This window comes from Drosophila hydei, unplaced genomic scaffold, assembly GCF_003285905.1.
Source record: "Drosophila hydei strain 15085-1641.00,03,60 unplaced genomic scaffold, DhydRS2 tig00008144-arrow-arrow-pilon, whole genome shotgun sequence".
In the NCBI taxonomy this organism is placed as follows: Eukaryota; Metazoa; Arthropoda; class Insecta; order Diptera; family Drosophilidae; genus Drosophila; species Drosophila hydei.
In genome coordinates this window covers 1,579,383-1,606,114 of record NW_022045849.1, presented here as the reverse complement: position 1 = coordinate 1,606,114, position 26,732 = coordinate 1,579,383, and the positions used below count along the sequence as shown (strand labels likewise).

General features: G+C 37.6%; 2 protein-coding genes across 6 annotated transcripts in view; both read left to right on the top strand.

The window, feature by feature from the left end:
* Nucleotides 1-3,853: 3,853 nt before the first annotated feature.
* Nucleotides 3,854-5,740, top strand: LOC111603488 (solute carrier family 25 member 45). 2 transcript variants are annotated; one of them, XM_023321086.2, is made up of 5 exons: nt 3,854-4,027; nt 4,564-4,676; nt 4,724-4,964; nt 5,160-5,274; nt 5,343-5,740. In XM_023321086.2, the coding sequence occupies exons 1-5, from the start codon at nt 3,982-3,984 to the stop codon at nt 5,722-5,724; spliced, it is 897 nt and encodes a 298-aa protein (XP_023176854.1). In that variant the 5' UTR covers nt 3,854-3,981; the 3' UTR covers nt 5,725-5,740. The 2 variants fall into 2 exon arrangements, with proteins under 2 accessions (XP_023176854.1, XP_023176855.1); XM_023321087.2 differs by lacking the exon at nt 3,854-4,027 and having other exon boundaries at nt 4,598-4,676; nt 4,741-4,964.
* Nucleotides 5,741-6,116: 376 nt separating this feature from the next.
* Nucleotides 6,117-26,732, top strand: part of LOC111603492 (sodium/potassium-transporting ATPase subunit alpha) — a 44,309-nt gene continuing 23,693 nt past the window's right edge. For 3 of the 4 annotated variants that reach the window (XM_023321097.2, XM_023321099.2, XM_023321096.2), the window contains exon 1: nt 25,218-25,653. The gene's annotated coding sequence lies outside the window, so the exon portion shown is untranslated. Of the gene's footprint in view, nt 6,158-25,217; nt 25,654-26,732 lie in introns of those variants that run through there. The other variant, XM_023321098.2, reaches the window with a different exon arrangement.

Genomic DNA, 26,732 nt, shown 5'->3' with positions numbered 1-26,732 from the left:
TATTACAAGAGCAAGCAAAAAAAGTAAAGAAAAAGTAATTATTAATTAGGTTTAAGCTAAAAAGAAAAGTAAAAACGGATTGAATAAAGCGTAAAATCGTTTGTAAGTGAAGCAGAGAAAAGCGAGCCTCAATGTTCGATGATTGTTCAGAACACGCATTGAAAATATTATTAATAAAAATAATAAATATAGATGAAAAATAAAAAAAAAAATTAAATGTGTTGCTAGCCTAGAACAGCTGCCCCAATAGCACACACACATGGACAGACACAACACACACACACACACGCACACACATAAACATACTAAACACTCTAGTTAACGTTTTCTATTGAACGCTCGCGCTCCCCGTGCACACAAGCATTCTAAATGTGTATAAACAAAATACTATAACTATATATATTATGGAAATTTCGGAACATTTCGAAATTCGAGCAGTCTCTGGTATGTGTCCAACTTTCAGCTTAAACATATAGGCAAAAACCCACTGAAAACTTCATTTGTATAAAATGCGTATGCATGCATACACATATATATGCATGTGTGTGTGTGTGTGTGTGTATATTTATATATATATGTAGACTATGCAAAAATAATAATAAAAACTTTGTTACTTATCTTTAAGTGTTGCACATGCCGTCATCAACTTTCAAAAAAGAAATTTAAGTAAAAACTGTTCCGAAACAAGAAAAGTCTAATTCGATAACTGGAAAAAGAAACTATATACATATATAATATATATAGTATATATATATATTTATATCTATAGCGGCATTCATCACAAGCGAAAAGAAAAATAAATTTAAAAACCAACTGAACAACTTTTACATATACATATATAATAATACATCAAATGCTGATCCATATACAAGTCTAATAAATATATATATGGAATGTATGTGTATATGTTTGTGTAGCGTCTCTTGTAAGATTAAAGTTTAAACACATATATGAAACTAAAAACTAAAATTGATTAAAAAAATAAACAAAAATTATGCATTGTATAAAAACACAGTTGTAGGCTAACGAACAATAAAACTAAACTAATAAATAATAAAAGCGAAATAAACATGAAAAAATGAAAGTCAAAGTTAGATTATAGTTCGAACTCATGCAAAACCTTAAACTAGGAAACACACACCAACATTCACAACTTTCGCTCATTTCACATTTCTCACAGTTCACAGTTATGGAATTTGCCTAGAACAGCGGCACGACTAAAATATAAAAAAATAAAAAATAATAAAAATATACAAACTTTCTAAGAAAAACTTTCTAAACTTTTTTTCCAACCCATTTCAACTCTTCTACAAATGCGCACAACTTCTTAAATGTAAATACTAAAAAATAATATAAAAGAAAATAAAATAAATAAAAATAAAAATTTATAAAAATGAATCAATAAATTTCATTTTGCCGCTGTTTTAAAATAAAAACTTATAATAAAAAAAATAAACACTCATCTATGGCACACATATAACAAATTAACATAATCAAAGGCATAATATATATATTAAAAATATATGTATATAAATATCTATATATATATATATATAAATATATATATATATATATATATATATATATATATATATATATATATATATATATATATATTCATTTCATGCCCATTAAAAACTAAAGTATCTAAGCATGCATTAAACAAAAGTTAAAAAATTAAACATACAATACTATATGAATACTATTAACTATATATATATATATGTATATATGTATATGTATATATATGTATTTATATATATAGATAATATATATATATATATATATATATATATATATATATATATGATAAATAAAATTGTGTCTGTGAAACGTAAATTATTATATGCAAAACATATGAAAAGTTAAAAAAAAAAGAAAAGTATGTTTATAAACCTTAAAAGCAAAAAATATGCAAAAACTAAAACGAAAAAAATGAATCTAAGCAAAAAAACAAAACAAAAATATAAAAGAAAAAACTGTGTGTGTATGGAAAGTTTTGCATCTTTATATTAGAGAGTAAATTAACTAAAAACTAAAACATTTCAAAAGCAATAGACTCAAAATGGAAGGAGAATAAGAAAACTCATTTGCTGGCATGTCACATGTTGTTTCGGCTAGCCAACTGGCTCCATACCAATGGCAGAGTAATTTCCCATGCAGCTCTAACGAAGCAATAAATAAAAGATAATATAAAAATGAAAAATAAAGAAATAAATAAAGTTGCATATGCCTAACTAACTATGCGAATCAAAGTTTAGCAAAAAATGCTCTAGCCACATGCCACGCCCCCTACTAACCCTGTCTAGCAGCTGCAGCAGAAAACTCTCTTAGTTAATGTTGAATTTCACATAGAAATGCCAAGTGCAAAGCAAAAAAAAATACAAAAATAAAAAGTAAAATATTAAAAATATATATTAAATATAGAAACTGTAAAAACAAAGAGAAATATGTTAAAAATGCCTGATCAATGAGAATATACACACACACATATATATATACATTTACGTATATCTATATAAGAGTTGTTCTATTATTTTTTTTAATTTGTAATTTTTTTTTTCATTTTTCTGTTGCACTTTGAGTTAATGTTTTTAGCCTGCTTTTTTCCAACTTGAAACCATTAAATATAGTTTTATGTATTTATATGTATAAAAAAAAAAATAAAAAACAGAAGCAGAGTTATAAAAATTAAAAATAAAAACAAAAGCATGTTAAAAGAAAAAAGAAATTAGCCAGCTAAAAGTCTAAGCAAAACTCGTTAAGTACTTTTAGAGACAAAGAAAAAAAACAAGAAAATACTGTACTAAAAAATATAAAAACTAAAAAAAAAAATAAAGTCGCATCATAAAATAAAGCAAAAAAAAAAAAACAATATATAAGTCGCTTTAACAAATATAAAAAACATATTGCATAAATTAGAAAATGTGAAATATTTTCTTATGTTCTAGACTTGTAAAAACAACAACAACAAACAAACAAAATCATATAATCTATGGAGTTTTCTTGGTTCGTATTGCTCTAGGTTTTTCGAATTTTTGTGTTAATTATTTTTCGCCACACGACATAAAACAAAAACAAAAAACAACTAAAATCTTATGCTGAGTATAAAAAAAATAAATACATTTAAACAAAAAAAAAAAACGAAAAAAGCGAAAAATACAAAGAAATTATGAAAAAATAAATGAAAATGAATATATATAAAACGTATATATATATATATATATACATGTATGCATATGTATATGTATAAAATAAATATGTTTAGTTGGTTGCTTTCAGCAAGCAGGTCAAGCAGTTAGGCAAGCAGTTGCAATCGAATGCATGAGCAACAGAGAGGCAAATAGATCAATCAACAACAACAATAAAAACAATGACATTTAATATGTATATACCCATGGCCTGTGGATTTTTCATTTGTAGCAGCCAGAGCTTGAGAGCGGTGCCGAATTATGTGAAGTGTGCTGTATACAAGTAGTATGCACTCGATTGGAGTTGCTGGATGGAAAGCAGTGGTTATGAATGCTAACTGTTATCGCTGCACAGCAACTTAGTTTCATCACAGCTATGGATAAATGTAACAAACGGAAGGTGGCTGTAAAATTGCAGAAAACGACGAAGTTAAGTTGAATACACAGCAACAACAGAGCAGCGTTGCGATCCAGCAGGCGCTGTTAACTTTAGCTTACTGGACTTTTGACTTTTAAAGCACAAGCAAGCAGTTCAATTAGCGTGAGATCACTCAACATGCTGCACTTAACCTACAACTTATACTATACCATTGAGCTTCTGACAGCAGCAAAGCTCTCAAAACCTCTGAGCTTTCAGCAATGCTGCACAACAGCGCTCCAATTGGACTGCAGTCGCAAAGCTCCCGCTGCCCAATGCAGTCGACCAAAAAGGCAACAAAAACTAAAAATCAATAAAAAAAATTGATAATTCCAAGGCGCAACTGCATTTAGGAACGTGAACCAAAAGGCCATGAAGTGGGAAAACTATTGTGATTTTGTCGCAGGCTGTGTTGGTGGTGAGTTTCACAGATTTTTGCCACAAATGTGGCGCAAATGACGCAATGCGAAAACACTTGTTGACGGCTTCGATAGCTACAGTAAGAACCAAGTTAACAATTGGTCGAAATATCGCTAATGAGTAGTTCGGTCATGTAAATAGAATTGAAGCTAATTGAAGTTGCCTTTTGTCAGGTTTTTTACCCCTAGCCAAGACTTGCTTGTATAAGCTGTTCGTTGTAGTGGGCGCTCACTGTAGCTAACAACAGCGACGTCACGGTCAAGTTCATGTGTGAGGCGCCCCTGATCCGTGGCGTATTTTTACCGTAAGGCAAGACAGGAAGGGGGAAAGAGCAAGAGAGATAGAGGAAGGGAGTGGGAGAGAGGGAGAGAGTGAGTGAAAGTGTGATAGAAAGACAGAGACAACATTAGAGAGAGAAAGCATTGAATTTGTTGGCAATTCGCCTTTTAATTAACAATGTTTTCTATTTTCTTTAATTAAAATTATTGTTAAACTATTTTTGAATTATGGCACAAACAAAAACCAACGAAACAGGGGCTTGCGGCGTGCTGGTGGCGCATCCGTTGGACACGATCAAGACATGGCAACAGGCGTCGAACACGTCCGTCATGACGGCCCTCCATCAGATCTACACGCGGAACAATGGGGTAAGCGATTGGCCGACCAGGCGGAACCAGTTGACAACGCTTTAAAGATCAACGGTTACTACAGGGGCATGCTCTTCCCGCTGATGTCGACGGGCGCCATTAACTCGATTCTGTTCGGCATCTACGGCAACCATTTGCGGCAGCTGCGGCGCGTCTGCCACAGCGACTACCAGCGGGAGCAGCTCGAGTATCACAACATGTTTCTGGCTGGCTCGGTGGCCGGGTTCGTTCAGTCCTTCATCGCGTGCCCCATGGAGTTGATCAAGGTGCGACTGCAGACGCATTGCTGTAAGTAGAATGACTACAGTGTTACCTCTGTCCGGAGACTGCGTTTGCTTTGCAAATTCTTATTAGACTTTATTGTACTGCCTTGAAAGCTCATGTTAAGGTGACAGCCACCTTAACAACGAGTTAACATAAGTTGGCGCTGTGTGCGCTCACTCTATGGCGGATTCACTGTACTCCCTTATCTCCCCCTTACAGACTACAACGACTATATCTATGGCCAGCGTAGAACAGCCTTTGGCACCTTCAAGCGCATACTGAAGAACGACGGCATCTCGGGTTTATATCGCGGACTGCTGCCCATGATGTGCCGGTGAGTAGATCTAACCCGAGCTGAGCTAACGCTATAATACACATATCCATATACTTCTATTTTCCTAGTGATGTGCTGCCTTATGGCATCTATATGCTAGTCTATCGCCAGGCGTCTCATTATATGGAAAGTTCGGATTTTGTGCGCAAGCATCGAACGCCGTCGAATGCAATCAACATTAATTTACTGATCACAACGTTTGCTGGCGCCTGGGCTGGCGTGTTGTCGTGGGTGTGTGTGATACCCTTCGATGTGGTCAAAACGATAATGCAGGCGGATGAGAATCACAAGTTTCGTGGCATAATGCACTGTGTTCTGGTCAATTATAGAGCGTATGGCTGGCGGAGTATTTTTCGTGGCAGTTGGATGCTGTTGGCGCGTGCGATACCCTTCAATGCGGCCACGTTTTTGGGCTATGAGTATTCGCTGGAGTTGTGTCATAATTATTAAAAAGCAAATAAACGAGGCGCGGTTTCATTTCAAACTTGTTTGAATTATTTAACGGTTTTCTGTTAAGACTTTAGCAATTTGCATTTACAGCGCTAATAACTCTAATGGCACTGTTAAAAAACAGTATATTGATTTAACATACTGACAGCGCTTTCGTCTTTTAAGATTGCAGCCTAAAAAATTGCTTCACAATTTTAAAATTTCAATTTGCGAAATGCATGACAAACACTTTATTACTTTTTAATAAAAGGGTTTTTCCAACAAATACGGCCAACTAAATACTTTGTTAAAAATTTCTGTTAACGCAAATTTGCCATATGTAAAGAGCGCACTTTAGCTGCTTAACAACACTGCGCTGCAGCGGCAGAGAACATTCAGCAATCGATAAGAAACTTTATATCGATAAAACATGGCGTTAAGGTCGGATTACGAGGTGAGCTGAGCGCAATAAATAAACTAAATATTTGTAATAAAACTAAGTTAATTAAGGCTAAAAAAGAGTGCAAACAATTGTTAACATATATTACCAGTAGTGTGTGCACAAATGTCTGCAAAACTCCAGTTGAAATGTGGCTAAAACTGATCGAAAATTTCGAGGTGTGTGTTTGACGGTACGACAACAACAACAACAGTGCTGAGCGGGCGTTTTTTTTTAATGGAAAAATCGAAACTTTTGGATGTGTGCGTGCGTAAGTGTGAGTGTGTCAGTCTGTTATTGGTTTTGTTGTTAGTGTACGCTGCAAGCCGACGCCCTTAGGCGACGCCAAGCTTATTAATTTGTTTATGGTTGTTGCTTTTTTTGTGAGTCTGCCTCAGTTAACTGTAAACTGGGTGGAGACGTTGCAGAGTTTTTCTTCTAATCATTTAGTCTCTAATCCTATTGGATGGCTTAGCTGACACAGCTTACCTTGTGCTGCTGCTGCTGCAGTTGTTGTTGGGATTCGTATCTGTGTGCATGATCAATAGTATGAAGTTAGCCCAGTGTGGCTTTGCAGCTAGCTGGTTTTCTTAATGTTCTTTTCATTTGTTTCGTTCTAAGGCACAGGTTCTCGCTCGCTCGTTTGCTCGCTCTCTTTGCCGTGCACTCTCTTTTCTGCTCTCTCCGCGGCAGCTCAGGTGTGGTGCTCGCTGGTGTTCGGATTTAGGGCTCGTGTTTGATCGGCTTAGTGGGATTGCTTAATAAGTAGCGCACTCTTCGCATTCACCTGGTCGCCACTTTCGCTTACGCACACTTTTTGTTGTTGCTACTGTTGCTGGTTCTTTACTCGGTTCATGCGCAAAGCTCAGCTGCGCTTTCCAGTCGGCCCGCTCTAGTGCGCTTGCTCCGCCTCTCTGGCATTTCGTGCATAATGTTGCCTGGAATTGAAAGCTTTCTGCTTTCTAGATTGGAAACGCTTTTTTCCTTCGCATTTTATGGCTTACATAACCGGTATATTTCCAGTGAGCTGAGGGCTGTTCTCTCTGTACACTGTTGGCATGCAATCGACGTACTGCCACGCCTCCATGCCCAATACGCCTCAGATTTAGTGGAACCATGTTTTAGCATTGGAATCTCAGACCCAGTGCGAACCAAAGATACACCCAATCGAAACAACCCTCGTGCTCTCTTCTTCATCTCTCGCTCTTCTTTTCTCGTTGAGTACTTTTTTCAGCTTTTATCATTTTTTCCGGAATCGGTGTCATTGGGGCGCGTCATGCCCTGCTAATTATAAGCAAATGTGTTTTGTTCGTACTTGTCTTCATTTTCCTTCTTCTCTTCTCTTCTCTTTGATAATTATATCAAAAAGTTGCCTTCTGACTGTCCTGTGACTTAATTACGGAACAAACCTTGATTTAATGGCCTTAAGCTATGTCCTTTACTTGTTATTTATTATGTAGGAACCAGCTTTTCTATGAATTTATATTTATATTTAAGGCTTGTATTATATTTGTTCTGAATATACATTTATTGACGGGATTTCATACAACTTTTCCCAGACAAGGTATATTTCCATCAACTTCTATGACGTTTTCCATACTTAATTTTGATTCAGTCAATTATTCATTTATGCATAAATATATATATTTATATATATCTATAGTTATTGCTTTCAAACACCCTAAATAAACCCTTAATTAAATGTTTTTCAACAATTTGTTCCAATTTGCGAGTGTCTACTGTAATTTATGTTTTTTTACGCACAGCAACCGCATTCGCAAGTAGAAACATTATTTAGCTGCCGCATGTCGGAGCATAATTCAGCCACGCCCCCGCCCCCCGCCTGTTTCGTATGCTGAGTCATGCGCTTTCAATTTGAATCAATTTAGAGGACTGAGAGACAGAAAGAAGCAAAGCCACAAAAAATCAAGACTAAAACTACAATCTAATAATTTGCCTGATGTTTTATATATATAGTTGTTCCCTGAGCTCTGTATGGAACTTTGTGTAAATATAATAAGAACTGGACAGGCTTACATAGTACTAGATAAGTGAGTGCTCCCGACTAGGGAATACCCTGAATATGCTTGTTGCAAGATATCCTTGCGCTGGGCGTGCTGTAGGAGGTGTACCCAGGTGTCAAATTTCAAGCACTTAGCTTCAATAGGCTCTGATATACGGTTATACGAAAAGTACGGATAAATAGAACTACATAGAAATCAGCTAAATGGTCTCGCAGAAGATATATATACTCTATGTGACTCATAAGTAACAGAGTGTATATAGCGCGAAATTGTGTGTGGTATGATAATTACGTATGTATGGTATAGACTCCATATAAATAGATCAATTACTTAATGAGCTTTGCTCTATGAGTCACGAATTGGAATTAAACTTTGTCTTTTTAGAGTACAAAACTATTCGAAGATTTTTCGCTACCCAACCTATAAATGATTGTTTAGAATGAAGCTTGAAGAAAGAGAGAGAAAGGAGAGAGATGGGAAAGATTTGACTTGAAGGTCATCAAATCTCTTGCTGATAAATTGAAAATATTCCACTAATTAAAATGCGTTTTAATATTTAATAACATTTCTTCCTATTACACGATCTCTAGAAACCGAAAAACCAATCGAAATTCAGGTCTAATTCTTATGCTTTGTAAATTTCAATCAAATTTTGTTGACCTATCAAATTATGAGTCTTACTAGAGTATACGAGTATATTTGAACTAGCTACTAATTGTATGTGGGGGCTGGTCTAGTCTCTATCAAAATACTGATTAGTCGCTCTTGTTGTTGTTGTTGTTGTCGTTCACTCTTGGGTACAGCGATAATAGAAACATAAATGCAACTGGAAAATACTGGAAAACTAATTTTTCGCCTCGGTTCTGCCAGTGCTGTGTCTTGTTTTAGCCGGTGCCACAATCAAAGTGTGCCAACAAATTAATAACGGCACTTTAATTCAATTATAAATGCCAATAAAAATCTAATCAATTGTCTATATAAATACATAAAAATGGCAAATGCCACAACGATTTATGAAGCAGATCACAGATGATCAGCTGAGCTGCTGTTTAGAGACTCTCGTAATACCCTGTAGACATGGCAGAGTGGTGAAAATGTGAATGATATAGGTGTTAAGGTCTAATTAAGTATTATAAATTTATAAACGCTTTATGATATAAGTAAATATATAAGTAGATTATTATTTTTGACTTTTATTGTTAACTATATCAAATTATTATTATAAATTATGTTACTATTATTATTAATATTATTACTATTATTTTTCTTTATAATATATGCTATCGATAAATATCTACAGTTTCCTAAACATCGATAAATATTGTTTTGCTCGTCAATCTCTCGAATATAGTACGCTTAGAAGGCCAATCGATGACCTAGAAGCACTCAGCTAATATTTGCTATAAAATAAGAAAACTGCTAAAATTTGATTAAAGATCGATAAATATCGATATGACATAAGGGTCAAATTTAGTATGCTAATTATCTTATAGTGTATATAGATCAGATAGATTGGTATTTCGTAAGATCTTCCTTTATTACATTGAGAACTAAGTTCAAAATTGTCTCATTTACACGATGCTGTAACTTAACATTGCATTTACAGGGTATTCTGTAGTCTGGCAAACTCTCCTGGGTCTTGCTTTACATCTAGCTGTAAATTGTTCATTAGCTGTTGACTGTTTGTTGCCTTGCAAATTTATTGCACCTCAGGTGCTCGAGTACCTGAGCACAAGGGCTTGCATCTGCCACTGTTAATTTATGTGCTACCTGTGATATAGGTGCCACATGGCTTCCAGTGGGATTGCATAACTTACTTGTTACTTTAGTGAAGTATATACGTATATAAATAATTATCTCAGCTGGCATCACGTTCTCGTCTTATCAACATGATTTCGACACCTGTAGATAAGCTCTTTTTGTCCGATTTACCTTTGGCTTGCACTAGCTGTCCAGTGCCTCATCCAGTTCGAATCAATGACACGCAACTCGAGACGGCGACAGCGCAAGCAAAGGTCAACGCGACGACCCTGCCACCAGACGGACAGACGGACGGACGGTCTTTGGCAAATTCTTGAAACGCTGTGTCAGGTTTGCCCAACGGTTATCAGCAAGAAGACGATTAAGAATAATGAAAAGAGCTCAAATATTAGCTGTCTGTGTGTGTGTGTGACTGGGTCAAGTTTCTGAGCAATTATGTGACATTAGATACATACTGATAGATATAGAAAGATAGCTAAGAGATACACAAAGCTTGAGCTGAAGGTTATATTAGGTTGAATCAATACTCTAAACAGGAACAGAAGCAACTAAAAGTGCATGTATATATATGTTTATATCTATATATCTCTATCTATCTAAAGACTCAAATCTTATTTTTTTGTAAATTTTCAAGAGACAATCTTTTGTAGCGTGTACTGCAATTGAAGTAATGTGCTAATATGCTTTATTTATCTTATCACAACATGACGCTGAAATATCTGCACTGATCAGAGTGTTTTACTATATATATGTTTGTTCACCCAGTGAGACTTCACTGTATTATCATCAAGTCTTCAAAAGTTGAAATGAAAAGGTTATAAAAAAAAGTAAAAAAGTCGAGAAGTTAATAAATTACTTAGCAAAATCAAAAAGTTTTACGAGTAGACATGAGCATAACTATGCCGTGATCTATACTATATATATATTAGAGATAAATATGTATATATAATACTTGATAGATAAACAAACATCTAATTAGAGCTATAATCAGCTGTATTCATCATGTCTGAGAATTGACATACGATTGGCTGATATAGTAAGTAAAAAAGAGAGAGTCAATACTATATTCAAATAAATAAAAATATATATATATATATATATTTATTTTTTTTTGTATATATCTTCAATGCTCAACTGGTAAACAGGATGTCTTCTTGCATACTTTGTGGAGCTTTTGTTAAGTTTTTGGTTTGCGACCGGTTCAAACAAGCTAGCTGCTGTTCGCTGTGGTTCACAACTGAACTCGAACTTACACACACACACTCACACACTCACACACCCACACACAGTTGATAGACACGCATTGTTGATGGCATCAGACGAGAGCAATTACCGCAATTTGTGAACATTGCTTTCAATCGCAGCGCGTCTCTTGCGGGGGAGTCAATCACTCAGGTTGAGATTTACAGCGTCGGAAATCGCAAATGACAAGAGCGCGAAAGCAAGCTAGAAACAAAGAAACTACTTGGCCATAGCCGTACTATTTAAATATTTATGATAAACTGCAGATGTTTTGGCCAAATCAAATGGGGGCGAAGTGCGTGTCTGTTGCTAAGAGTTGAAATAAATTTGATTTCCATGCGTGTGGAAAGTTCGAAAATACAAGCAGGCATACAAAATAACAGAGAAGACTTTTAGTTGAGACTGCTCGACTGGCAGATACCCTGCTGGCAAATGCTCTAGCTATAGCTAACTAGTTGGGTTAAGTGCATGGAGCACAATCAAGCAAGAGGCTTATAACATAACTAGTTGAGCATGCCCGACTGGCAAATACCCTACATACAAATGTGCTATCTCTAGCTGTTTAAGCAATTCGTTTCAGAAAATCTAATTAAATAGAAAAAGTATACAAAGTAACCAAAAAGAATCCACTATTTGGGACTAATCTATTGACAGCTAGTCTGCTAGCAAATATTGAATACATCTTTAACTGGCTAGACTCTTTCAATTTCAATTCAAACAAGGCATAAAAAACAGAAATTCAGTTTCTTTAAGAGTCTACTCGACTGACACATACCCTGCTTGCATATATATACTATATTTTAAAATTAACTGAAGTGAGCTCATTTATAATTATCTAAAAATACATAACACAGTTGCACGACTTGCAGATACCCGGCTTATAAATATTGAAGCTTGCTTTTAGTTGCTCAGATTCTTAAATCAAGTCAATTCTAAGCTAATTTTATATACGATCAAAAATACAGTAATCAAAATATTATAAAAACTCTACCAGTTGAGCATGCTCGACTAGCAGATACTTAGCTTGCCAATAAGACCCTAGATCTTCACAAAGATTCTTATTTTGGGGCATGCCACACAAAAGTTCTCACAATTGCCAAAAAAAAAAACTTATATATCTTTAGCTTTAATGTGTATAGGGTATAAAAAGCAATAGCAAATACTTTTTCAAATAAATATTGATGGCATAAACACACACGCAGCGGCACACAGTTGCCTCTTGGCCTTGCCTAAGAAGTGCTGAATGTAAAAACTTTATAATGCCCACTTTAGTGTTATGTAGATATATAAATATATTCTATATATTTATGCATATAGTTCACATTGATAAGGCGGACAATTGACATAGCAGTTGATGCAAGACAAGTCGAAAAGTCGTTGGGCATGAATGTATCTCAATTGTGCATAAGTCGCCATCTGTGCCACAGCTTGTCGCACTTGGCATCTTTGCAACTGCTACATAAATTGTCATATTAAACTTTTATTTAATTTAATGCCGCACACACAGCAAATTGTGACACTTGCTAAACACACAGATGGAAATGTTTACAGTTGTAGATACATATGCATATAGAGCTTGAGATACAGATACATTCAAATACAAAAGATATGCCTGGCCGCAATTTGTTATAATTTAAATACAATTCAATGCGAGTAGCTGCTGACGTCGATCTCTTCCTCTCACATTTCCTCCCAAACAAATCACAAAACATTAAAGAAGAAGAACCGCACGGAATAATTCTGAAAAATAATGATAACAATCAATTGTTTTATGCAATTAAGCTAAACATTGTGAAAGGTAAGGATTGATATAATAAAGGAGAAACACCTAGAACGGATAGGAATGCAAAAAGAGAGGGACAGAGTGAGAGTGAGAGAGAAAGAATACAGAAAAGCAATAAGAATCAAAGAACAGATGGAGAGCAACTAGAGAGAGAAGAGTAAGAGAGAGAAGAGTAAGAGAGAGAAGAGTAAGAGTGAGAAGAGTAAGAGAGAGATCAGAGGGAATTGGCTGAAAGAGAGAGAGAAAGAGAGAGAAGAGAAATGGGAAAATAGAGACAGATAACGCTAAGAATAGTTATAAAGAGAGAGATAGAGAGTCAGGGTTGACAAAGAGAAAGCGAAGACAAACGCCATAGAGAGACAAAGGAGTAAGAAGCGACACGAGAAGAAACTATCAAATGGAGAGAAAAGATATATAGAGAAGCGACACAAATAGCAGAGCGGGAGAAGGAACAGAAAAAAGGGGAGAACAGAGAAATTGCAGAGAGAGAGATAAGGACAAAAGAGGAAGAGGGAGGGGAGAAGTGTAAAGTGAAGAGAACAGCCAAAGAGAGTGGAAAGGTGATGGAGAGTAATACCACAGACAGAGGCAGAAAAGAGTAACAGAGAGAAGACTGCAATAATTTGGACAGAAGAGAGAGACAGCAATGATTGTGACAGAAGAGAGAGAGAGACAGCAATGACTGTGACAGAAGAGAGAGAGAGAGAGGGAGACAGCAATGACTGTGACAGAAGAGAGAGAGAGAGAGGGAGACAGCAATGACTGTGACAGAAGAAAGAGAGAGAGACAGCAATGACTGACAGAAGAGAGAGAGAGAGAGGGAGACAGCAATGACTGTGACAGAGGAAAGAGAGAGAGACAGCAATGACTGACAGAAGAGAGAGAGAGACAGCAATGACTGTGTCAGAAGAGAGAGAGAGAGCAATGACGGCGACAGAAGAGAGAGAGAGAACAATGACTGTGACAGAAGAGAGAGAGATAGCAATGACTGTTCCAGATGAAAGAAAACAGAGAAAGAGAAAGAGAGAGAACAGGAGAAAAGAGGCGGAGTAAGACTGCTAGAATAATAAATTCACTTTCGGAAAGAATCTTTCAAATATGATTTATTTTGTCAGTTTCCCTGGTATTATTCTTACTCTATATAAATGTCAATTTATGCTTGCATATACAGTTACAGTACAGTTATTTATAAATAATTTTTTTTTTTTTTTTTTTTTTTTTTTTTTTTTTCGTTTTTATTTCTTTATTTTGTTGCAGCTTATTGTCTTAGACTCTATAGCGCATTTAGCTCTAAACCTTAACTAATGGGAGGGCAGATATGCCAATTATTCTGCACTTGTAGCTACTATCTTAATTAGTTCTAATATTGTCTAGAGGATGCAATCTCTTCAGTCTTCGCCTATTGTTGTTTATAGCCAGGTTGCTTGCGAGATGGTTAGGATGCGCTGCAAGTCTGTCCGCGTATCTTGAACTGTGTCGCCCAATGAGTTCAGCAACTGTGGGAATTGCTAAATCCCTATGTAAGACTGAGTTTCTTACAAACCAGCTGGCTCCAGTCCATCTGCGTAGTGCTTTATTCTGCAGGGTCTGAATTTTGTTCCTTGTAGTCTTCGCCGAGGAGCCCCATAGAGAGATACCATATACGAAGGTTGGGACAACTATTGCCTTGTAGATGGCGGCCTTGCTGCTGTAAGACAACTTGCTTGAAGCTCTCAGCATCCAGTCGAGGGTTTTTAGCTTGCTTTTGCATTTTGAGGTTACTTGACTTATGTGCGCTTTAAAAGTCAGCCTTCTGTCAAGAGTGATACCAAGGTACTTTACTTTTGAGGCTTTGGGAATAGTGGGCCCCAATGCAACGCTTGGGCAATCTCCTCTTCTAGTGGCGAAGGTAGTATGTACAGACTTTTGTGCATTAATGGTGATACACCACCGTTTTGCCCAGCGTCCGAAAGAGTCCAGATATTTTTGTAGTGAGTCTGAAGCTTCTTGCGCAGATACGTGACGTGATAAGATGGCGGTGTCATCTGCATAGGTCGCTATGAGTACTGCATCTGTACTTCCTATATTTGGCTCGGGAGTTGGCATATCTCCTGTGAATAAAGTATAAAGTGTTGGGCCTAGAACACTACCCTGTGGTACTCCAGCCATAATTGGTCTAGTCAAGGATACTGTTTGCCCCCTTGACACTTGGAAGGTTCTTCCAATAAGGTATGAGGATAGCAACGCGAAAAATGGGGCTGGAAGGGTGGTCCTCACTTTCTGCAGCAGTCCCAGGTGCCAAACTCGATCAAACGCCTGTTTGATGTCTAAAAAGACGGCAGAGCAGTACATCTTTTCTTCAAAGGCTCCAAGGATATGGTGCACAACTCTGTGAACCTGTTCCGGTGTTCCATGCTGTCTCCTGAAGCCAAACTGATGGTTTGGAATGGCCTCCTGGCGTCCCAGATGTGTCAGTACTCGTTCCAGAAATATTCTTTCGAATATTTTGGAGAGTACTGGCAACAGGCTAATTGGTCTGTACGACTCAATTTCTCCCACGGGTTTGCCAGGCTTAGGAATCATCACAATCACGGCGCGCTTCCAGCAGGCTGGAAAGTGCCGGATGCGGAGCATGGCGTTGTACACCATAGTTATGTAGTCTATGGTGGAGTCAGGCAGTGCTCTAAGGACTCTGCCGTTTATTAGATCATATCCAGGGGATTTTTTTGCCTTCACTCTTCTGATGTGTTCAAGAACCTCTTCTTTTGTACATCCAGTTATCTGGTCTTCAGCTGGGAGGGGCGAGAGAACGATGTCTTCTGTTGCTTCGATTTCTGAGGCCTCTGCGGTAATCACCGGCGTGAATTGGTCTTGAAGGTGGTTTGCAAAAGCCTCAGCTTGAGCTTCGTCTCCAATGTGCCAGGAACCAGAAATGCTCCGAATGGGATGACGTCGTATTGGCTGCCGTTTGAGCTTTCTTGTAAATTTCCATAATTGAAACTCTGCGTCAGTGGGCGATTCAGCTCGTACCAGCGCATCGCTGATACACCTCTTTTGAAGCAGGGCGAGAGCAGCTTTAAGATGCCTCGTGGCTTCGTTGTACATGGATTTGGCATCAGGCGTGCGTAATCTTAACCAGCGTCTCCTGGCCCATCTTTTGTGTATTAGTAGGTGTTGGGCCTCCAAGGTGAGGGGGATGTTGTACGGAGACTGTTGTCTTGTTTGGCAAGATGGTGGGGCGGCTTGGTGCGCAGCTTTGACTATTTCTTCCTGCAGTTTGTTTGCTGCGTAGTCCACGTCTTCAGGAGTGTTAAGTTCCATTTCTATGTGCAAAGAGTAATGGAGCTCGCGCCTAAAGACTCCTAAATCTGATCCTGCTGGCAGTAGTTGTTTCCTAATGGGCAAGGGCTGTGGCTGCGCGTGGATTGTGACTATTAGTGGCAGGTGGTCAGAGGATAGGTCCAAGGATTCTTCAATGGTCAATTGCCGGTCACAGATGCCTTTGTAGACAGCGAAGTCGATTGCCGAGGGCCTGTGTCCATTAATTGGGTAACGGGTGGGGGCTCCAGTCGCCAATATGCTGAATTGTAAGTTTTGAATCGCCTCAAATATGACTTCTCCGCGACGATTCGCACTATTGCTTCCCCAAAATGGGTGCCATCCATTCCAGTCGCCGCCGATGAGGGTCTTATTCAACCTTTGGCCTAGAACCTGTTCCATGTGATGATCACACAGACCAGTGTTTGGCGGAAGATAAATTGACGCAACTTCGATCGCTCCAATAGACGTAGGCAGGGTGATGGCTGAGACCTGCATTGTTGCGTTGCAAATTGGCAGTAAAGGTGTATGCGGTATTGTTGCTCGTATGAGGATTGAGGATCCACCAAAGCAGTTTGCTCCTTCACCATGAGCCTGATAGTGTTCGTATCCGAAAATTTGTGTAGTGGGGCACTCATGAGTTTCTGTTATTAACATTATATCTATGTTTTCTTGTGAGAGAAACGCAGCCAGTTCCTGAGTCTTGTTTCTCAGGCCATTGGCGTTCCAGATACCCACACGTAAAGCCATTATTTGTAGGCAAGCTTGGTTATGATGGCCATTAAACTGTTTAGCATGGTTGCTTGTTGGGATTGTACTTCTCGCATCGCTTTGAGCTCGGCATTAATTGCGTCAAACTGACGTTGTTGTTGCTGAAGCATTTCAGTGAACAAAGTGTCACTTGTGGTATTCTTATTTGACGGTCCACCTCTAGCGGCCTGTGCGTAAGAAACACCACTAATAGGCGTTGCAAAGCTCGTGGCTTGGGTAATGCTCCGGGGCCTTGTAATTTCGGAAGCAGTACTCGGACCCGTAGACGGTGTTTGTGTGGGACTCCTTTTTTGTGCTGGGGATTGCAATTTGCGCAACCGCTTGTATACTTGGCAGCCCTTATAGTTGGCTGGGTGCTGTAACTCACAGTGCACACAAGTTGGTGCCTGGTCCTTTTCGCGGGTGCAGTCTTTGGATGCGTGTTTCCCGGCGCAACGCACACATCTGGGAGCTTTGTGGCAGTAGCGTTGTGTGTGTCCAAATTCTTGACAGCGATGGCATTGTGTCAGGTCGTTGTATCTTCTTGGCAGTTCCACTGTGCAGCGTTGCCTGCAGACAACTCGAATGTCCAAAATTTCTTTGTTGTTGGGGGCCTGAGCCACGTCAACAAAAAATATATTTAGCGGTGTTTTGTCCATACGGCTCAGTGGGTTGTGCACATTTGTAATTGTGTGGCCTTTGGTTTCCAATTCCTTTTTAATTAGTGTTGTATCAGTGCTGGAGTGAAGCCCTTTGAACACGACTCTATATGGTTTGTCCTCCTTAAGCTGGTAGCAGTGGAACTCCAATTCCAGCTTAGTAAAGTGGTCTATAACTCTGCGATAGTCCTCACTGCATTGGGTTAATACACCTATGTTATTCTTCTTTGGCTTAATTACGTATGATTTAGCATCAATTACTTTATCTATTATCTGTTGAAGTAGGGCCACAGACTTGATGTTTGGACACCATATGGGGGGCGGACGAGGTTTCGGTGTAGTTTGCTGGTCGGTCAATACTGGGGCTTCTGGAGCTACAGGTGATTCGCTGTAGTCTTCATCTTCTTCTACGAGCAGTGAAAATCGATTTTCTGATATTAATGCTGCATTGCTGGTGCTTGGTTCGTCGAAGATGAGCCTTTTCTTGATGGTTTTTGGTGAATTTGGCTGTTTACGTTTCGTGTTTTTGTTGTTAGTGATGCCTTGCACGGAGGCGATATCTATTTTTGAGTTTATTGGCATGATGGAGGCTTGCCTATTTGCCATCACAACGTTAAGCTGGGCTTGCATTTCTGCATTTACCTTTACAGCTGTAGCGAGGTTATTGACATTAGATGTCATCGCGGATTGTGCTTTTGAGTGCAGGCGCACTCGCGCCAAGCGACGAAATTTCGTAAATTGCAATTAAAGCAATTGAGTTACGCGGAAGCAAGCGATAAGAAAACGCTGCGTGTGCGGTTTTTGTTGCTGTTGCGTTGAAGAATGCACCGCAAAGTTCTATTTTTAGAACTCTGCAGCAGTAGAGCTTAAGCGAAGGCTGTTCGAATTCACGTCTTTACAGGTCGAACGACTGATCGCGATTGTTATTTATAAATAATATTTATCAGATTCGACAATCTCTCAATGATAACATGAAGCGTAAGTAACTGTTTTGATTGCTGTTAAATTATTTTTGTTATTAAACAATCGAATCAGAGTCAGTGATAAGACCTGGTCAACAATAGTCAAAAGCGTAGCAGCGTCACTTGAGAGTAACTGGTTTGCGCACTTGGTTCAAACTAGTTGCGTCATAAATAGATAAGCTCTATCTACATAAATCTGTCAGTTTTGAACTCTGGAAACGTGATTCGGTTTCCAGGCCGGGCAAGACTCAACGGGATATGGGCAAGGTTGTCTTTCAATTTGTGCGGTCTCTTAATGCGTTTTTAATTCCATTTTCCCACCATTTATAATCCTAGCGATGTCTCTCTGTGTGTGTCTCTCAATTAGAATGTGTCAGCATTTGTCGACTTTGGCTTTGACTGTCATTTGCTTAGTATGCTTAAATAGGTTAACCCACACATGACCATCAGTCGAAGCGACTAATTGATCTAATTTAGACGCAGTATACCTTTAAGACAGTCTATCTTTAATGATACGTGTCGCTATTTTAATCAAATGGAAATTTCCAGTTCAGTCCAGACGCAGGGAAAGCTATATCACATTATAGCGGAGCTATAATTTGTATTCTACTTTAGTATATTGTCTGTTAGAGTCGTCTATCTGCGTTGTTATCTCTGCGCACAGGTCACTCAAATACTCTGGAAATAACTGGCTATCATGCTTAGCCGAGCTACCTGTAAACTTAATTAAATGTGTTTCATGATAAACAATGGACTTATCAGCAGCTATTTTAAGTACTTTCTAAACGAGATTTTCGACCAACTAGCAACAAGTGAAATCTAATTGTTAAGCGAGGAAAGTCCTATATGAAGTATATGAAATATATTCAGGTAATATTTCAATTCATAAAAGTATAAGAGATGACAAACTGTGGAGAGAGGAAGAGGAGAAAGAACTTAGAGAAGAGAAAAAGAAAAAGAGAGAAAAGAAAAAGACTGGGATGAAGTAGAGAGAGAGAGAGAGAACCTATAGTAAAATAGAAAAACCCAAGTGAGAAAAAGAAATAGAAAAGTTGAAAAGAAGAGAGAGAGGTAGAGAGAGAAATAAAGAGGAAGAAAATAAAGTAACCAAAGACAGAGAGGGAGATAGAAGAAGAAAAGAGACAGTGAGACGAAAATAAAAGAATTTGAGAGGGAAAGAATTATCCTTTCTTCTTCTAATTAACAGAGAGATAGAAGAAGAGAAAACAGAAGATGAAAGAAAAGTAAATTGAATGAAAGATAAGTAAATAGAAAAATAAGTGGGAGAAAGAAAGACGAACAAAATCTAAAGTCTTCAGTCTGTATAGCGAGGGAGACAGAAAATATTTCTGTATAGAAGGTCTTCTGTCCAAAGTCAGTTCCTTCGTACCATTTCTTCAGAGAGAAGATGAGAGTAGAATAAAATTGGACTTGATATTATAATATCCAATTTAAAGTTCCTTCGCTTAAGTATTCTTGCCGTTTAATTCAGATAATATGGAAAACTCTTTCATTCATAACGAGCAGAAAGACCGAGAAATTTGTTTCTAAGTCAGCTCTGAAAATTTTCCCATCCAATCACAATGGACATGATGTAGAAGAAGAGCGCACACACGCGCTGAGTGCATATTTCTATATAGGGTATGTATGTGTGTGTGTGTGTGTAGAACCACTTGGCACTTTGTTTAGTTGACTGTGTGTGTGTACAAGTATATGCTCACATACTTTAATTTTGATTAAAATTTATTGCGCCACTCAAAAGACAGCGATATACGAAAACCTGCCGCCCACCAAGAAGACAACAAAAAGCAGAAAACTATCCAGGCGAACAGGCTGTCTGTCGGCATGTCCATCTGTCTGCCAGTCAGTCAGTCTGTGGCACACGTTTTCCATTGCCTCTGACTGGATATATATATGTATATATATTAAGCCGACATCTCTGGCCAATTGGTTTTTTCCGGGGGCATTTCATTCAAGCGACTGTCTTAAGGTTTTCTTTCTCTAACTGGAGGTCTCCACTCTGAATAGCGCAAATTAAGCGAGCGAGCTACACTCGTAAATCTATTGTCATAACGCCTACGAGCAACGACTAGACGATCCATAATATACATATGTGTGTGTATGTGTGAGTGGATGCCACATCCAGTGGCATCATAGACCATCTATCCAGCTGTGCGCTGGCAAAAACACATTTTAATCAGCGCTCAAGTACAGAATAGCGAGTCCGAGCGCCATAGTTCATTCGCATCATATACATAGACAGACATACATCTACACACACACACACATATATGTGTACATCTAGTTGTTCAGTTATATATCCAAACATTTCTATGTTGATTATGCTGCACTGTTGTCTGTGATTTATGTCGCTGTCATTTGCCATGGTCATGAACACAATTAAAAAAAATATACCGCCAGGCGCTTATGCAATTGCTACAGGAATCCAAGTATACGATAGATATAGTTATAAATATTGTCTTTGCTATATTAAAATATATATTATTATGCACATTTTTCTACTATTAGATATAAACTTTTGCTCTGCTTAAGTTTCTCTTTGTTTGGCAACATTTAACGTTTTTTAGTAGACTCTCGAGTGTTACGTCTGGTGTTATGTCATTTCTTTTTTCTTTTATTCGTAAACGTTTCTCAATTATTAGGTTTTTCTTATCAAGTTAGACTCAAGAAAGATTTCCAAAATTATCCTTTGCTATCGGTTATTCCTCTTTGTCTTTACTATCCTGCAACATTTCTAAATGTCATCAGATCTTTATAAGCTGTTGAAGCTCTCTCTCTCTCTCTCTCTTTCTCTTTCTCTTTCTCAGTCTTCCTGTTTCTTTGATATTTTTAATTCCTCTGCAATTTAGCTCCTTTAGAGAAAATCTGCAATGTTTTATGGACCTTTGCTGTCTCTTTCTCGCTCTCTCTCATTCTCTCTTTTTAAGCTCCCGTCTTTTTCATATTCTTTTTCTCTACAATCATGGCTAACTGTTATAGTTTCACAGTGTATCTATCAGAGCAGCACACACTTTCATGTGCTTCCTTCCTCTCTCTTTCTTCCTTTCTAAGTTGCCAAGTTTCTCTTTGTGCTGCATTCGTAAACGTTTTGTAATTTCATTGGATTTGAGAAGGAATTTTAAAGACTTCTTATTTTTAGCATTTCCTTAAAATCTCCCTCTCTCTCTCTCAATATTTCCAAATAGTGAAAAGTAAAAGTTTATTTATAGTGAAACTAAAATGTAACTTTATTATTTTACACATCTTGAATAGACTTTGTAACAAAGCAATTCACACTGAGCATCTGTAATGGTGGCAGCTGCCCCTCAATGGAACTGTTCCAATTGTTATAGTAATTAACGTAGCTCGCTTAGTTTTAGCTACGTTCCGTCAATGTGAATTGCACGTTTTTCACACGACAAACGCGGCGTATACGTAATGTGCAAATGCAGCAGCAGTCGTCAGCATAGGAAAAAAAAAACAAAAATCGAACTACACTAAATGGAATTCAAAGCATATGAATTGGTTATATCATCAAAGGTCTTTGCAACAATGTTTCCATTGTGTACCAAACTATTTGCTTAGCTTAAAAGTCATAATTGAACATTTAATGCAAAATACCAGACTGAGAATATATATATATATATATATATATATATATATATATATATATATATAATATGTAAATATATATATTTGAGTATTCAATGCTTAACAATATTTAGCTTTCTTTGGCTTATTGATTTTCCAAATATTTATTTGGCAAGAGCTGTCTGAGGGGCTACCCTGTAGCGAGCAAATGGATAAAAGGCATTTTATAAGTGAAGGAATGGATGGAAATGGAATAGAACGGAGGAGCAGAGAACAAAATTAAATAAAATAGAATGGAATGGTATGAAATGGATCTCACTGGGATAGAATGTAAAATAATAGAATGAAATGATTATAAAGGAGTATAAAAAAAGAAATAGTATTTTAGAATGAAATAAAACAAAGAATAAAATGAAATAAAGTAATATAATATAAGAATATAATACAATATAAAAATAATTGAATATGGAATAAAAAGCTAAAAAAAAAAATAAAAAATAAAATAAAATAATTGTAATAATCACGTTTCTATAGAATATATTAATATAGATATAATATAGAATATAGTATAGAATATATAAATGTCAATGGAATTTTTAAAATTTTTTCAAATTTCTTACTCTGCATTACAGGGTATATTTAAGCAGGATACATAAATATTTGACAGCTGCTTCTGCTAATTTATCTTTGTAATAGAACTACTGTATAGTAAACCTCGTTTTTTGAGGTGGCTCAAACCCCCATAGGCCTCAGGGTGTGTTGTGTGAAGTAGTTCAGTCTAAACTAGATCATTTTCTACATGTTTGAAGTGCCGTCTCGTGAGACTCGTGTGCCACAAACACGTGCAGCAGGCGTGTCTACAAGTGCTAGCCCTTAAGCTGAGTCAGTTTGTATGCACACATCGGTTTATAACTGTACATATATATGTGTATATCCAAGCAGGCGCGCCTGACAACAGTTGTGTGTGTAATTTAATTGCAACAACAATAACAGAAAAGCGAATATGATGAATGATTCGAGATATGCAATATATATATATATATATATAGACACATATCTCTAGACAATTTTAATCTATATAGAATTGTCGACGTCAAAGTGCTGAATGTAGTAATACCTTGATGTAGTACTTGGGTCGCCTTGTCATTTGACCATTTGTCAGCTGAAGCTCGAACATCATTGCCAACTATCGACTATTTACATAAGCAACTATTTTCACGAGTTACTTTGTAGTGGCGGGCGGTCGGGGTGCAATGGGGGCGCTCGTTTTGGGGTCACAGCTGCATATATCGTGCCAAAGTTTTTACCAACGCGCACACAGCTCTTTGTGTGTGTCGTGTCCTTACATAAGTTGTATTCTACTATAGAGGACAAAGCAAGAAAGGCTCTCTAGAGACTCTTTCTCTCTCGCTCTCTCCATCTCTACCTCTCGGCCTCTCTCTATCATAGTCCATTTCGCCTGAAGCGCCGGCAGCGACGGCCACTTAAAGTCCGTGCGTCTATTGTTTGTTTATTTGCCTGGCCTTTTAAGTGACTAACAGTGAAGCATGGATAAGTAGAACAGCGCAAATATTAGATAATAAGAAAAGTTACCGAATATATAGAGCTGTAAAATGGGCTAAAAGTGCTTGAAAGTTGGTATAATCAACAAAAATATATAAAAATAAATGAAGAAGTTCTCAGTCAGTTACAGTAAGGCATCGACATGCTGGATGAATAAAAAAAGTATGCTCTGTAACTGCGACTGTAAAGCGTGTTGAAAGTACTCTGAAATTCAGTAAGGGTATAGAAAAAATATAAAAAAATAAGGTTAGTTACAGTAAAGCATAAATATATAGTAAAATAACATACCTAGGGTATGAAATAATAGAAGTCTTTAAAAATATATAACTGTGTTATAAATGTAGCAGTTGCCTAGAAACTGCTGTGTAGACTAAAAGTTTTCAATTAGCGAGCGAGCACTGTATGGTAAAGCTTTATATAACATTTCTAGGCCATTTTGGTACTTATCTAGATGCTATCCACTTTCCACAAACCGCAAATCTGTAATTCATCATCAAGAGCCTTTGCTTGGTTTAATTTGAGCTAAGCAGCTTTTACTGTAGCTTGAAACCCTGTTTTTCTTTCCGCTGCGATATCTCTATTGATTTTCTGTTAGGGTTTTGTATTACTTAAACCAATGTGTATGTCGTTCTGTGCGCTGCTGCTGACATTTAGTGTAATTAGACTTACTCGCATTCGTAATCGCGCTGAAGCACCCAAAATAGCAAAAGTTGCCAAGCATAAGATGTCCTCGTTCGAAACAACCCCACTACCAATCGAAAAAAGAAGAAGCAGTAACTGCTGACATTTATATTACGCTTGGATTTGCCTTTGTGTCCCTTTTTGTGAGTGGAGGCTATGTTGGCACTGCTTGACATACTGTATGTAGCTGTATAATTAACATCAGTGACGTCATCGCTGGCAACGCTCGATAAACGATTAAAAGTGGAGGACATGATAAATGTGAGCAGTAAATGCCGAAATTTCAAAATATAGTTGTGTGTCCTTTTTTGAAGCATAGGCTTCGTATGCTTTTTCATATATATTTTATCCTGCTTATACAATTCATGCAAATTCGAACTGTTTCGAAAATGGCCTGACTGACACACATTCCTGCGCACCAGTTACCTCTCTCCAACTCTCTCTCTCTCTTTCTCTCTGTCGGTCTTTACTGTTATCTAAGTGCTGCTCCAGTTTCGAAGTGCTCGCACCACTGTGCACATTGCCTGCCTCACTTGTCACACTGCCATACATTCGCATTGCGTTGTGGGAGAGTTCCGAAAGCTTCTCTGACTGCACAGCGCTATACACACACATACACATATGTACATATGCAGCCGAGTGTACACGGCAGAGGAGCGAAACATCTGGCAGACGAAAGCTCCGAGCGAGATATTCGAATTCGACGCCGCGTTAGAACAGAATTTTCGCTAAACGAAAGCTTATTCACTCGCGGCATGCATGACAATTTTCAGTCGAGCGTTGTTACCGAACTAGGAAGGTCGGTCTAACTGTAGTAGCTACACTGAGCTCTCGTCTCTCTGTGTGTCGGGTGGTACAGCCAGTGTGCGCCAGTACTAGTACACAGCTCTACAGCTCTCCGCTCTGCCCGCCGCCTTCGTAGCGCTGGTGTGCTGCTGCTTACACAATAACTGTGCATCGATAAAGCCCAAGAAGAAGCAAACAGGATACGAATACATATATAGAAATACAAGAAAAACCCAAACTCTTAAGCTGTTCACAGCTTAACGAGTGTTAAAAAAACCGTGTGTGATTTGTTATTGTTGTTTCGTCTAAGAAGCAGCATTTGAAGTGCAAAATTAGTTTGAAACGGGGTAGTTTTCTGTGAAATACCCCCGCAACGGAAAAATATTGTGTAATAGCCCTCGCCGTGTAAAAGGTAGACATCCAACATTTAACAAGAACTCTTTACCTTTTTTACTATTGTTGTTGTCGTTGCTGTTGTTCTTACGACTGCAGCGGAAGACCCTAGAAACATACTACATAAAAAAACGAAAAGAAAAAGAAAGAAAGAAGAAAAGAGAAAAGCCAACGACAACGTCCTTGTACAAAATCGATTTTCCAAAACTTCAAGCCAGCCGTAATGGATACGTATGCGATAGACACACGCATACTTTTATATATATAAATATATATATGTACATACGTGTGTTTGTATTTGCTGTTGAAGTGCTTTGCAGAATTACATGAGCATTATAATTGCAATAAACAATCATCTGTGTGAGTGGATTTGTTGTAGATGTGTATGTGTGTGAGTGTGAGTGTGTGTGGCTTTTTCCAACTGATGTATTCACAATTGCAATTTGATTTGGCACACACATGATTTTGCTATATACAAAAATTACACATCCATACATATATGTGCATACATATTTTCGTGCACATTATATATGTACCTGTCCCACTGTACGTCAGTTTGTCCAACTGTGTATGGCAATGAAATCGTTTGTATTCAATTGCGGCGATTTTAGTTTGGAATAGTAGCAATTTCCTGGCCACCCCAAAAAAACCCATAATGGGATGCTTGTCTGCCCCTATATATATATATATATGTATGTATATGTATATATATATATATGTATATATATTATATATATATGTATATATATTATATATACGTATCTGTATGTTACATATGTACATAGCGACCACCCGCTGTTCGTTATTTCATAATTTTGCGCTTTTCTACGGGTATGGGCAGTCAAAAGCATCTTGGACTAAAAAGCATTAAATACAAAAAAAAACACTAACTTTGTTTCCTTTTACATTACGTTTCTCATAGCCCTTACATATTGTGCTCTGAGCAGTTGATGGCGCTCTTTTTCGAACTGCTAGCAATTGCACTCAATTTCGAAAATCACGCGCCTCTCTGCACTCAACTACACAACTACACACTCGCACGCACGTCTCTCTCTATCTCTCGCTCTTTTGCTCTTGTCTATTCTAAGTTCACATCCT

Excerpts from the sequence above, each read along its gene's own strand:
- LOC111603488 (XM_023321086.2), top strand. The coding sequence starts at position 3,982 with ATGAAGTGGGAAAACTATTGTGATTTTGTCGCAGGCTGTGTTGGTG. Across the intron at positions 4,028-4,563 it reads TGTCGCAGGCTGTGTTGGTG|GGGCTTGCGGCGTGCTGGTG; the intron begins GTGAGTTTCACA and ends CCAACGAAACAG. Across the intron at positions 4,965-5,159 it reads GCGACTGCAGACGCATTGCT|ACTACAACGACTATATCTAT; the intron begins GTAAGTAGAATG and ends TCCCCCTTACAG.